At 49.0% G+C, this 12505-nt stretch overlaps 1 protein-coding gene across 2 annotated transcripts in view; it reads right to left on the reverse strand.

Annotated features, from left to right (window-relative positions):
* The window catches only part of NCF2 (neutrophil cytosolic factor 2), a 28798-nt gene extending 20537 nt beyond the window's left edge, over window positions 1–8261 (reverse strand). The window contains exons 1-2 of one of the 2 annotated variants that reach the window (XM_007111904.4): window positions 7997–8261; window positions 5732–5814 (exon numbers count right to left, since the gene is read on the reverse strand). In XM_007111904.4, coding sequence (XP_007111966.2) covers window positions 5732–5814; window positions 7997–8170 — 257 coding nt within the window. In that variant the 5' untranslated portion in view covers window positions 8171–8261. Of the gene's footprint in view, window positions 1–5731; window positions 5815–7312; window positions 7373–7996 lie in introns of those variants that run through there. The other variant, XM_028488418.2, reaches the window with a different exon arrangement.
* Between the last annotated feature and the right edge of the window lie 4244 nt (window positions 8262–12505).

Consider the following 12505-nt stretch of genomic DNA (forward strand, 5'->3'; position numbering starts at 1 on the left):
GGCTGGGCCCGTGAGCCATGGCCGCTGAGCCTGCGCGTCCGGAGCCTGTGCTCCGCAACTGGAGAGGCCACAGCAGTGAGAGGCCCGCGTACCGCAAAAAAAAAAAAACAAAAAACAAACAAACCCAAAAACCCCTTAAAAAAATAGTGCCCATGGGGACGTGGGCAGGACCTGGACCAGACCTGCTTGGCCTGCACCCGACCTTCACAGATGCCCTGGTGGGAGGGAGCCATTGCCAGGCAGCAGGGGGTAGAAGCAGCAAAAATCAAGCTCTCCCCATCCCACGCCAGCCCCTGGCCTGGCAGGAACAAACGTGGCTGTCTGGTGGCTCCCAGCAGGCAACTGAACCAAAAGTCCCCCGGCCACTGTCTGACCCAGAGCTGCCATCTGTGGCTTCTCTTGAAGGCAAGCCTGGGATCTGGACACAGGCTGGTGGGGACCCTCGAGAGGTGGTGTGGGGTAATGAAGGCACCCTAGGACAGGGGCTGAGAGACTGGGGCCTTCCCCGCCGCTAACTGGGAGACCCTGGCAAATTGCTTCCCTGGCCTCAGCTTCCACGTTGATATTATAGGGAGTGCATTGTTTACAAGGAGCCTATTATACTCAAGGAGCATAGTGCATGAGGAGCTGACTACTATGTGCTCCTAGATCTCATCTCCGAGGTCACACCCACCTAGACCAGAGTCCTGTCTCTGCCACTTACTATCTAGTGACAAAGGGCAAGTTACTTAATTTCTCTGTTTCCTCATCTTTAGAATTAGAGAATAGTAATAGCACAAAGCATTCAGGTGCTTAGGACGGTGCCTGGCACACAGAGTAATTTACTATTTTTATTTATATATATATGTAATATAATCTACATATTTATATAATAATTTACTATTATTATTAATATTTATAGATCCAGATGTAAAACTGGCAATTAAATTCATATACCAGTCTTTTCTTACATGCTTACTTAACACCGTATACTGTATTAACTATTATCAGGAGATAAAAATACATAGTTGTAGAAGCTGGAACACTGATCTCAGAGAAGCCTGGAGCGGGCCAGGAGGGCAGGCTGGCCAAGCGGTCCCAGGGTGGCGGCAAGGTGCGGGGAGGGAAGCTGGACATTCTGTCATCATTTGGTTGGAAGGACGTCCCACAGCTGCAGGGGCTGCGGGAGGAACAGCATCAGGAGACCTGCGTTTGATATAGAAGGATGGTTTCCTCTAACACATCCTTGTTCATAAAGCTGATTGTAAAACCTGTTAAAAGCAGGCAGGTCATTCCTTAAGAAGCAAGAAGCATTTCAAGTCATTTACACATCCTTTTAGGCATTCCCTTGAAGGGGGGCGAGGTAAGCATCTCTGTTCTTTCCGACTCACTGAGCCAAGAAGAAGCGGGCAGGCGGGAAGGCAGGTGTCCTGTTTCATGTTGCACTGCCTGTTGGTGAGAGCGCGGAAGGTCCTCGGAGGGCACGCGTGAGGTTCTGTCACCACTAACCTGCACCCGGTGTACCTGCCCCTCTGGTGAGCGGGCTCAGCAGCTGAGTTTCAGCTGTGAAGTAACAACGCCTGTGTCTCCCTGGGGTTGAATGAGCCCAACAAAATCCTCCTCATAATTCTGCATATCAGGATGGTTAAAGATCTGGGCCCAGGAGGAGGGAGAAAGAAAGAACTTCAAAAGGCTTGCTTTGTGTTTAAAACGTGGTGGGAGTCCCCCTGCTAGATGTCTGGGTTTTTTTTTTTTTTTTTTCGGTACGCGGGCCTCTCACTGTCGCGGCCTCTCCCTTTGCGGAGCACAGGCTCCGGACGCGCAGGCCCAGCGGCCACGGCCCACGGGCCCAGCCACTCCGCGGCACGCGGGATCCTCCCGGACCGGGGCACGAACCCGCGCCCCCCGCATCAGCAGGCGGGCTCCCAACCACTGCGCCACCAGGGAAGCCCTAGATGTCTGTTTTTAAACCTGTCTTTGACAGCATCGCCCTGACTGCCTGCTGCCAGCCTCTCCTCAGCAGCCCCGTGTCTCCCGGGAGCTGCTCCCTGGGGCATCTGCTTGGACGTACAGCTCTGCTTCCTGCTGCACAGGGTCTGAATAAGCTCAGGATGAAACTTCCAAAAGAGCCTTCAGCCCCGAGTTGGGGGCAGCGCGCTGTGCAGCCCCTGCATCGCTCCAGCTCTTCCGCAGGAGGTTTCCTCCGTGCCACCTGGAACGCACAGCGTCCCCGACGAGGCCGAGGTGCTGGAAGCTTCCCGCCCGCCCCCCACAGGTTTCTGCTGGGCTGGGCCCGAGGGCTTTCCTCACGCACACTCCCTCCTTGGGAATGTCACCCGAATGTCACCCGCCTGGGCTGCCTTGGCTGCTCGGCGTGGTGGCAGACTCGCTGGTGCTTCTCACCAGCTCTGAGCCTGAGAGCGTCTAAGGTCCTCACGTCTGTGATACTCCCTGGAAAGGCTTCTGAGTAACTGGCGAAGGTCCCCATTGTTTCTGCTCTGCCAGTGGCCCCGTGCAGACTAGAATCCTGCAGTCCACACACTTGGATAATGGAGAGAGTCTGAGCCAGCTGAGAGGAGTCGAAATGTCACACACCTCCACGCCCGGGGCTGGGGCCACACCCTTTCCCGTTTCAGACGTCAGGGAAAAGGCTCTGCTGTGTTGCCTCTTTGAGCAGCTTCACCTAAAGGGTCTCGCTATATTATCAGGGCCCTAATATTCAGAAGGCCAGGATCTGAAAGGCACCTTGAGCTTCCCTCCCCTTTCGGATGACAAGGCGGGGGTCAGAGAGGTGAGACAGCCAGCCACAGCCATCCTCAGACCTGACCTGCCTGCTCAGAACGACTCTACCTTCGTTCTGGTGGAATTTATAATGACGGAAGGGCAACCCAACAACTTCCGAAAGTGGGAAAAGCTGAGAGAAAAAACGTCTATAACACCACCTTAAAACAAGTCCTGTTGTAATCTGAAGCTAACCCACTCATTAAGGAGCAATTGTTCCAAGTCTCCGTGGCACTTATCTAAAAAGATCTCCTATAGCGCTTGCCCCATTCTGCTTTGCATTAGAGTGCTTGTGACCTCTTCCCCTTTTTAATGTATAAGTTCCTTGAAGCAGAGGATATTATTTACCTGCTTTCACTTAATAATTCCATAAGCATTTATTAATACTATACTAGATACTGAAAGCTAGTCTTAATACTATACTGGATTCCAGAGTGAAGAAGTATTCTTTCCTCGCGAGCAGTAGAGGAGACAAATATACAGGCACATATCCGTCATACAGGAGACAGATGTGATAAAAGGACGCACCAAAGAGAGTGGTGGCCGCCCTAGCGGGTGAGTGTGCCTGGGGCAAAGGCCACGGAGGCGAGCGGGTGGACACCGCTGAACCACAGAGTAACAGGCGAGGGAAGCTGCCCTTCATCCTGTAGGAATGGGATCCAGCGGAGGTTCTTAAACAGATCACATTTCTTTTTTTAAGAAGATCACTCTGGGTTATGGGTAGAGAAAGCAAGACAGGTGGCTAGGAAATCTGTTTGGAAGTCCTGGTGAAAAATGGGGTCTAAACCGGGTAATGCTGGTAGGGAGGGAGAGAAATGGGTGCATCTAACAGATATTTAAGAAGTCAACTTGACCAGGTTTAGGAAAAGAGACATTCTGGGTTGATCCCAGGTGGACACTTAGTAGCTGGCTGGGTACGGATGGAGATCAATCCAACAGGAGAGGGTGTGATCCTTAAGGGTTCATGTGTGATTTTCAGGGGACACTGAACCCCCTGAAATTGTACATAAAAGTATGTATGTGCTTGTATGTGTTTTGGGGGAAGATAGCCCATATATTCTGCTATTTGACAACCACTGTTATAGTGATAAAAAGACAGAGTCAAGAGCTGAACCTTGGGGAGGGGAGGACACCAGTGCCTATGGATTGAGCGAAAGAAAAGAAGGCAGCTTAGGGCTGAAAATCATGCCTCATTTATATTATTTTCTCAATAGATAGTTATTGGATTAAAGATAAAACTTGGTAGATTTTTCTCTTAGATTGAACGATTATCAGTCACAGACTAATTGAATCCTGGGTCTTATTCCTGGATTTTTCTGAGGTCTTTTTGACTCACTCAGTATATGAGCCTTTCAGATTCTGGGACTTCCGGGCATTTCACGTAGAAATTTCTTCCGGGAGCCTCCCCTCTTCGCCATCTGTCTCTCCTCGTCAGAGGTTGTTAGAACTAATTAAAGGATGGCCTTAGAGTTTGTCTTTTGAGATTTAAGATCAACTGGAGCATTTGTGCTCAGACCTGCCTGCATACCCTATACACCCAGAGGATAGCAGGGATGAGGGAAGGGGGCACCGAGAAGGAGGAGAACGTTAAGAAAGGAGACAGAGGCATGATGCTGCCAAGAAGTAAAGGCCTGCATCGCCTCTCTCAGGCCAAGGCTTTCTCTTCTCAGACTGCCTCTGTGTCAGCGGTTCTTCTTCTGGGGAGACTTCACTCCTGCTCTTTACCCATTCAGGTAATCAACTGCATCTACATCTTGGAAGTCCTCTGAGCTTCTTCTGGTGGTTGCCCCTAGCAACAGCTCTGCATAGCGGCCTTGCAGGCTTGGTTTCTGACTAAACCCTAGGATCAAAGTCTTCTAGGGTTGCATGGAGAGCATCAGAGCCCAGCCCACCCCTTCCCCCGTGCTTGGACATTCTCTACAGCCTCCCCTTTGCCCCACCAATGACGCCCTGCCTCACCTGTCGTGCACATACATACACACCATGCCCCTACTGACCGTTTTCACTGTTTGAAAGTTCTTCATTAGCTTGAGCTGAATCGTCTTCCCTAGAAATTACACACACTAATGGGACAATTTCTACAAAAGGTCAGTTCACCATCCCCTAAAATATTTAAAATTGAGGCTTAGAATATGTTTTCTTTGTTATTTGTATGTTATTGGGGTATTTGGGGGAGCGGTGCGGGAATTGAGATTAACTTTCATTTTCTATTTATTTGTCTTTTTTTGCTAATATTTTGTGTTGACTGTAAATGCACCAAAAGTTCGGAAAGGCTGATAAAGAAAACGGAAATCCCTATAATTTCACTGCCTGGAGAGAACTGCTGACAAGCTTTTGGTCTATGGCCTTTCAGACTATTCTGCAAAATAGAAATGGAATTGTGCTATACATACTATTTAGAAATCTGTTTTAAATTTAGTATCTATGGTGAACTTTCTATATCAAGACATATGCTACTTATTTATCTGTATTAATATATTCTTGTACATATAATGTTGCTTATGTTCTCACTTTGGTGGCTGAATTATATCTCATTGAATGGATTAAACCGGGTGTTTGAAAACACATTCTGCAGGAATGAAGGAAGGTTTTGATGTGGTTTCATGACAAGCGTCATTGTGTGACAGCTCAATACCTCAGAGTGGTAGACCACCATGGATGCTCCCTTGATAGACAAGGTATCACCACCTGGGCTATGACCCATCAGGAACACTGGTGGGGTGCCACACCTAGCCTGTGGTGGTTATGTAGGCTCATTGTGGGCCATAATTGGGCAGCAGGCCTGCCTTCCCTCCCCAGAGAGGGCTTCTGCCTCTTGCTGACTGACTGCATAACTTCCCAGAGAAGGTCCGGTCATGCTTCCCAACAGAGGCTGGGGAGATACTGCTCAAACACCACGTCTGGCATCACCAAGACCCCCTCGGGGTTTCTCTGTGCACTTCTCCAGCTTGTGCAACACTGGACCACTTACTTCTCCATCTGGTAGTAGAGCATCCCTCGTTGGAAGTAGGCCACTGCCAAGTGCTTGTCTCGGTTAATGCTTTTGGTGAAGGCCTGTGGGGAGAACAGCCAGGCAGTGAGGAGGTGTGAGATGAGCCAGAGGGTGAGGCAGGAAGGGTCACGCGAATGGTTCGTGTCTTGAAGGTGACCGGAGGCTGAGGGGTCAGAATGCCCTGTGTTGTCACTTCCTAGTGGCGTAGCATGAGGCAGTTTACCTAATCTCCTTGAACCTTAGTTTTCTCCTCCGTAAAATGGGGATATTCATATCTGCCTTTCAAGATTACTGACAGGATTAAAATAATACAAGTGATCAAATTTGAAAATAACCTAATTAAAATGTTATATACAGCGTAATATTTATTTTATAAATGTATTACAGAAATATTATGCAATTAAGGTAATTATCAGTATGTGTGTTCTTATGGCCATTTTGTTCACTGTTTTGAAATATTATACAATTTAAATAATAACAAATAAGAATGCACAGAAAATGCCAGGAGTGAGGACTCAAGTATGAAACCAAAGAAAGAATGAGATGCCAGAGCAGAAGAAAGTAAAGAGAAACCTAGAGCAGGGAGACGAAGGGTGGACGGCGGAGTCGGCGAGCCGAGAGGTGAGCTGGGCCACACAGCCTCGCCCACGAGCCCCGAGAGGCCGGAGGCAACAGCCCCTGCTGGCAGAGCTGCACCCAGACCAGCTGCCGAGCTTTGCCAACCTCTTCTCCTGACAGTGCATCTGCGGTGCCGTTTGCTCAGCCCCTGGGCAGGCTCCGAGAGGAGGTGGAGGCCCTCTCCCTCCAGCCAGATGCAGGGTCCTCCTGCACTCCTGTCTGCCCACTCTGGAGCCGGAGGCAGGCTTGGCAGTCTCTGCAGGTGTTCCAAGCGGCCTCTCTCTCCCTCTTTGTCAGGGTGAGAATGGCTGTGGTAGCAACTAGCCCTTTCAAGGGGCCGGCGAGTCCACACCACCTTGCAAAGACTTGCAGTAAAAGGTAAAAATAAGGGGCTTCCCTGGTGGCGCAGTGGTTGGGAGTCCGCCTGCCGATGCAGGGGACGCGGGTTGGTGCCCCGGTCCGGGAAGATCCCACGTGCCGCGAAGCGGCTGGGCCCGTGAGCCATGGCTGCTGAGCCTGCGCGTCCGGAGCCTGCGCGTCCGGGAGAGGCCACAACAATGAGAGGCCCGCGTACCGCCAAAAAAAAAGGTAAAAATAAGGACTAACATTTACACAGTGGTGTGAAGTTACACAGCACTTTAATAGTTGGTGCCTCCTATTTGGGAATAGAATCTAAAAGAGTGGATATGCGTATATGAATAACGGATTCACTTTGCTGTACAGCAGACACTAACCCAACATTGTAAATCAACTATACCCCAATAAAAATTAATTTAAAGAAATAGTTGGTGCCTCACTCAATCTTCATGATGTTTAACCTCTCCAGAAGCTGAGAGCCAGAAGTCTACATGACTTCCTGAAGGCCAAAGGTCCAGAGAGAGGCAGAGCTGGGGTTTGATCCTAGATTTCCTGCTTCCAAACGCCATACCGTTTCCAGCTTACCATGCCCAATCTGGAAACGTGATTGTTGAGAATGCTCAACCCCATACTAGGGAAGATGAGAGAAAAAATAGTTGCAAAAGGTGCCATGACATCCCACAACTTGTCCTCGGCAGACATCATTAATCAATCACCGTCTGCTTTCCTTCCACCAGCCTCAGAATCCTTAAAAGAATGCGCCACATAATTGATCAGAATTGTCACTTGAGATGAAACCGATTTTTCTTAAGCACCTCCTCTTGATCTCTTGGGCAGGCAAAGCTCACACACAGGAACGTCTCGGAAAGCCAAAAGAAGTGTTTTAAAATCAGCTGTGAAACAGTGAGATGGAAATTCTGTGGCTAACAGCTGATAGAAAAAAACATAAAGTAGGGAGGCTTTCAAAAAGGTGTTAAAGAAAGTTTCCAGAATGATTTGAATGTAATAGATGGAGAATAAAGGAGAGCATAACCCACAGCTAAGGGTTCCCAGCCGGCTGCTTGTTAGAACCACCTGGGGAGCTTTTCAAAACTGTGGCCGCGCAGGCTCCTCCCCAGGCCAATTGAATCGGGATCTCTGGGGGTGGGTTGGGCCTGGGCAGCTTTTGTGCTTCCGAAGCTCCTGAGAGGTTTCTAAAGAGAAGCCCGGCTGAGAACCGCTAATTACAAAGTCCCGGGGGAGGCCACGGGCACAGGCACCTCCACTCACCTTCTCCGCCTCGGGCAAGCTTCCCAGGATCGTGTGCAAGCAGCCGATGTTGAAGCAAATCCTGGAGTGTGGGTCCTGGACAGCGGTGAAGGCGTCCAGGGCTCCCTTCCAGTCCTTCTTGTCGGCTGCTAGCACCCCTTCATTCCAGAGGCTGATGGACTCGGCCAGGGACATAGTCAGGTGCAAACCCGGAGGCTGTGAGCCGGTGTCTCCCCTGGCAGGGCTGCCCTGGCCCTCACTTTCCTGGCCTGGAGCTCAGAATGGGGCACAGCCTCCCTTAAGACAACTTAGTGTTGCAAAGGCGGCAGGAAATGTCCCCACCTTTTGGCAACTGACGTATAAGCCTACCGCGAAAGAAACGGAAAGAGAAGGAGAGAGAGGGCAAGCGGGGTGGAGAGGGTGGAAGTGCATCAGAGACTGCCCGTGATGCAGCAGTTCCCCAAATGTTTCTGCTCTGTCCCCCAGCTCCTCCTCTCTGTCTTCCTTCCCCATCTGTGGGCGGCAGCTTCTGGCCAGAGCTCTGACCCCAGGCTCAGGGCGACCTCCGGCTCCCTGTCAAAGGAGGGTGTTGGATGACAAAATAGCTCTTTTCAGTCTTAAATGAATTTTTTGCTCACTTCCTCACACCCTCATAGACCGTCTCGATATATTTGGTTTTTTATCTTGAGCTAAAATTGGCAATCAGATTTCTGAGCAGGACGGTCTTGGGTGTCCATCTGGGACTGAGATACTTTTGTGAACATTTAGGAAGCTCAGAGGGAACCAGTCTCCTGCAAACGGCAAAATTAGGAGCCAGATAGGACAGTGAATTGTGACTTCTCCCATCCTTCTGTGAAAACTGAAGAGACAAGGGGTCTCATTGGTGACTAATGTGTTTACTAAGTCTCCTAAACACAGACTTAACGAATCTTTCCCTTGCTGCCCTGGAAAAGTAAAAGTCAGTAAAATAATTGGGAGTAGAGGGTATAACCGGTTTGATTTACTAAAATCCTGACTTCTTGTTAATCGCTCTCCACCAGAGTAGCGTTGAGGTAAAATGCAATTCTGAGGGTCAAATACTTAGGTGCCAACTCTTGTTCTGTAGTTACTGAAAGCATCCGCCAGTTATCATCAAACTTCCCCTATGAGCCTGAAAATAAAACTTAAAAACGTCCATTCTATAAAGCTTGTAGGATCGAAGATGGGAGAATTGAGAAGACGTGCCCCTTTGCACAGACCACACCCTGTGTTTGGAAGCCCTTCCCACCTCACTTCTTTGGCAAACTCCTACTCATCCCTTAAGGCCCGATTAAATATCACCACCTGTCTGAAATCTAGTTCCACACTCCAGGTAGTAGAGAGAATTTCTCACTCCTTTGTACCACCTCTTCGCAAACAATTATATTTGTTGCCATTTCTCTTTTCATCTGCCCAAACTCCTCGACTCCTTGAGAGCTGGGCCCATGCCTTATTATTCTAGGATCCCTAGCACCAATACTCAATAAATGATGAAGGGATATGTTCTGAAAAGAAGTTAGAAATTGGCAAATGACCTGCAGGTAGCAGTGATGGCAGGAAGAGATAGTGCTATTCCATCCAGTGAATAAATAATTAAAACTCAGGACTTCCCAGGTGGTGCAGTGGTTAAGAATCCACCTGCCAGTGCAGGGGACACGGGTTCGAGCCCTGGTCCAGGAAGATCCCACATGCCGTGGAGCAACTAAGCCCGTGTGCCACAACTACTGAAGCCCGTGCACGTAGAGCCCGTGCTCTGCAACAAGAGAAGCCATCACGATGAGAAGCCTGCATGCCGCAACGAGTAGCCCCTGCTTGCTGCAACTAGAGAAAGCCCGCACACAACAAAGACCCAGCCAAATAAAGAAAGAAATACATTAAAAAAAAAAAAGACTTCAGTTATTGAGGAAAGGGACTATTTGCTTGCGTTAAAAAAAAAAGAAAAATTAGAGGCTTCCCTGGTGGCGCAGTGGTTGAGAGTCCGCCTGCCGATGCAGGGGACGCGGGTTCGTGCCCCGGTTCTGGGAAGATCCCACATGCCGCGGAGTGGCTGGGCCCGTGAGCCATGGCCGCTGAGCCTGCGCGTCCGGAGCCTGTGCTCCGCAACGGGAGGCCACGAGAGGCCCGCGTACTGCGCAAAAAAAAAAAAAAAAAAATTAAAACTCAATTAGCACATTGAGTATTCCTAGGAAAACCAAGTGGTTTTGTAGCTAACTTAGACTTTAAGTCTAGTGCCCTTTTTATTTTATTATCAGAGGCTGCCAGAGAGAACACTCCTTAAGCTGATGTCCATGACTATTCCAGCCTTATTTCCCAGAAAGTCCTTCAAAACTCCCTACAAACTCTACTGCTTTGTCCTCTCCCCCTAGGCCTTCATTTCCTGCCTCTCTGCTTCGGCTCATGCTGGTTCCTCTCCCTGGGCTGCCCTTCCCATGTGTGCACCTTCAGACTCACCTTGCACAACCTTCGGTGTCCTGCTCGAATATCACCTCCATCTGGAAGCTATGTTGAAATCAGGCCTAGCCTCAAGCCTCCAAACCCGTGATCTCACTTTCTCCTGAACTCCCACGTGACACTTAATCACTCTCACTAAAGTGTGCACGTGTGTCTTAGCCCCTCGAGCAGACTGTTTGCCTGGGATGGGGGGGATGTCCTGGGACTGCCCCATCCTTGTATCCCCCAGAGACCCGGCAATGGCGTTCACACTGAATTCTGTCCACTTTCCCTCCCGTCCCCAAGCCACCATCAACTTGTGGGTGAACATATAGTCTCCTAACCTCTTCTCACTCATCCATCTATTCCCACAGAGTAGCCAGACGAATCTTTTAAAAACACTTGTTGGATCACATCATGCCCCTGTTTTAAAACCTTCAGTGTCTTAGCATTGCTCGTAGGATACAATCCAAATTCTTTCCCATGGTGCAGGAAGGACCCTCTCCACCCCCCAGCCCCATGCCACAGCTTTTCCCATCTGCCCCTCCCGGTGCTCCTGTGCACCAGTCTCCTTTCATGTTCTCAGATGGTGTCGTCTGCCTGGAATGCTCTTCCCCCAACCCTCTGCCGGGCTGGTTCCTACTCATCTTTCACTTCCCCTGGATGCCCTTTCTTGATCCATGACCTCCCTGTGATCACCCTGCTTTCTCCCTCACAGCACACGGTTCTCTCGGCTCATGACATTTGTCACAATTTGTAATTGTATATCATCTGTGGGATTGTTTCTGCAGCCCAGTGCAGAAACAGTCAGTAGTGCTGTCTTTGATTACAACAGTCATTGATACTGTTAGTAGATGGCCTTCTCAGGCACTCTTCATTCCCCTTTTTTCCTTTGGTAGAACCCCTGTTTTGTTCAAGTCTCTGCTCTCCGGAGGCCATGTGCTTCAGGAGACATGAACTCCCAACACTGCCCCAGGAGTGGGGTTCTGACTGGTTTAGCCACAGGTGTGAGATAGAATTCTAGTTAATAAGACATCAGGGGAAGTCTGCTGAGGATCTCTGGGAAAGATTTTTCCTTACTGATAAAAAAAGGACACATGGGAAGAAACAGTACTTGTTTCTCTCCTAGACAGTAGTGTGAAGGTGTGCCTGGAACAGTGGCAGCTATCTTATGACCATCAGGAGAGCCAGCTAAGGGCAAGCCATTGTCTTAAGGAAAAGAGAAGAAAAAACTAAGAAGAACCTGGATCCTTAATTATGTTGATGACCTCCTAAATTAACCAATCTTGGAGATAATCTACTCAGGATTTCTTTGTTGATGAAATAATAAATCTGTTTATTGTTTAAGCCTTTGAATAGTGTTTTCTGTTCTTTATCGTTTAAAACATTCTAACAGGGGCTTCCCTGGTGGCGCAGTGGTTGAGAGTCCGCCTGCCGATGCAGGGGACACGGGTTCGTGCCCCGGTCCGGGAGGATCCCACATGCCGCGGAGCGGCTGGGCCCGTGAGCCATGGCCGCTGAGCCTGCGCGTCCGGAGCCTGTGCTCCGCAATGGGAGAGGCCACAACAGTGAGAGGCCTGCGTACCGAAAAAAAAAAAAAAAAAAAAAAAAATTCTAACAGATATACCACTGTATTCTCGATTCCTGGTGAAGCATTTGATATAGTAGGTGTTCAGAAAACATTTTTTGGGGGGAGATTGGGATTGACATGTATACACTGATATGTGTAAAATGGTTGACTAATAAGATAAATAAATAAATAAACAAAAAACTATTTATTTATTTTTAATACTTATTTATTTGGCTGTGCTGGGCCTTAGTTGCGGCACACAGGATCTTCATTGCCACCTGCAGTATCTTTAGTTGCAGCATGAGGGATCTTTTAGTTGCGGCATGTGGGATCTAGTTCCCTGACCAGGGATCAAACCCGGGTACCCTGGACTGGGAGGGCAGAGTCTTAGCCACTGGACCACCATGGAAGTCCCCCAGAAAATATTTATTGAATAAATTTTGTTAAGACACTGGTTGGATATCTCAAAGTTTTAGCTCAGTGTCTTCAAAATTATTTCAAAATTCTGTATA

This window comes from Physeter macrocephalus, chromosome 4, assembly GCF_002837175.3.
Source record: "Physeter macrocephalus isolate SW-GA chromosome 4, ASM283717v5, whole genome shotgun sequence".
Taxonomy (NCBI): Eukaryota; Metazoa; Chordata; class Mammalia; order Artiodactyla; family Physeteridae; genus Physeter; species Physeter macrocephalus.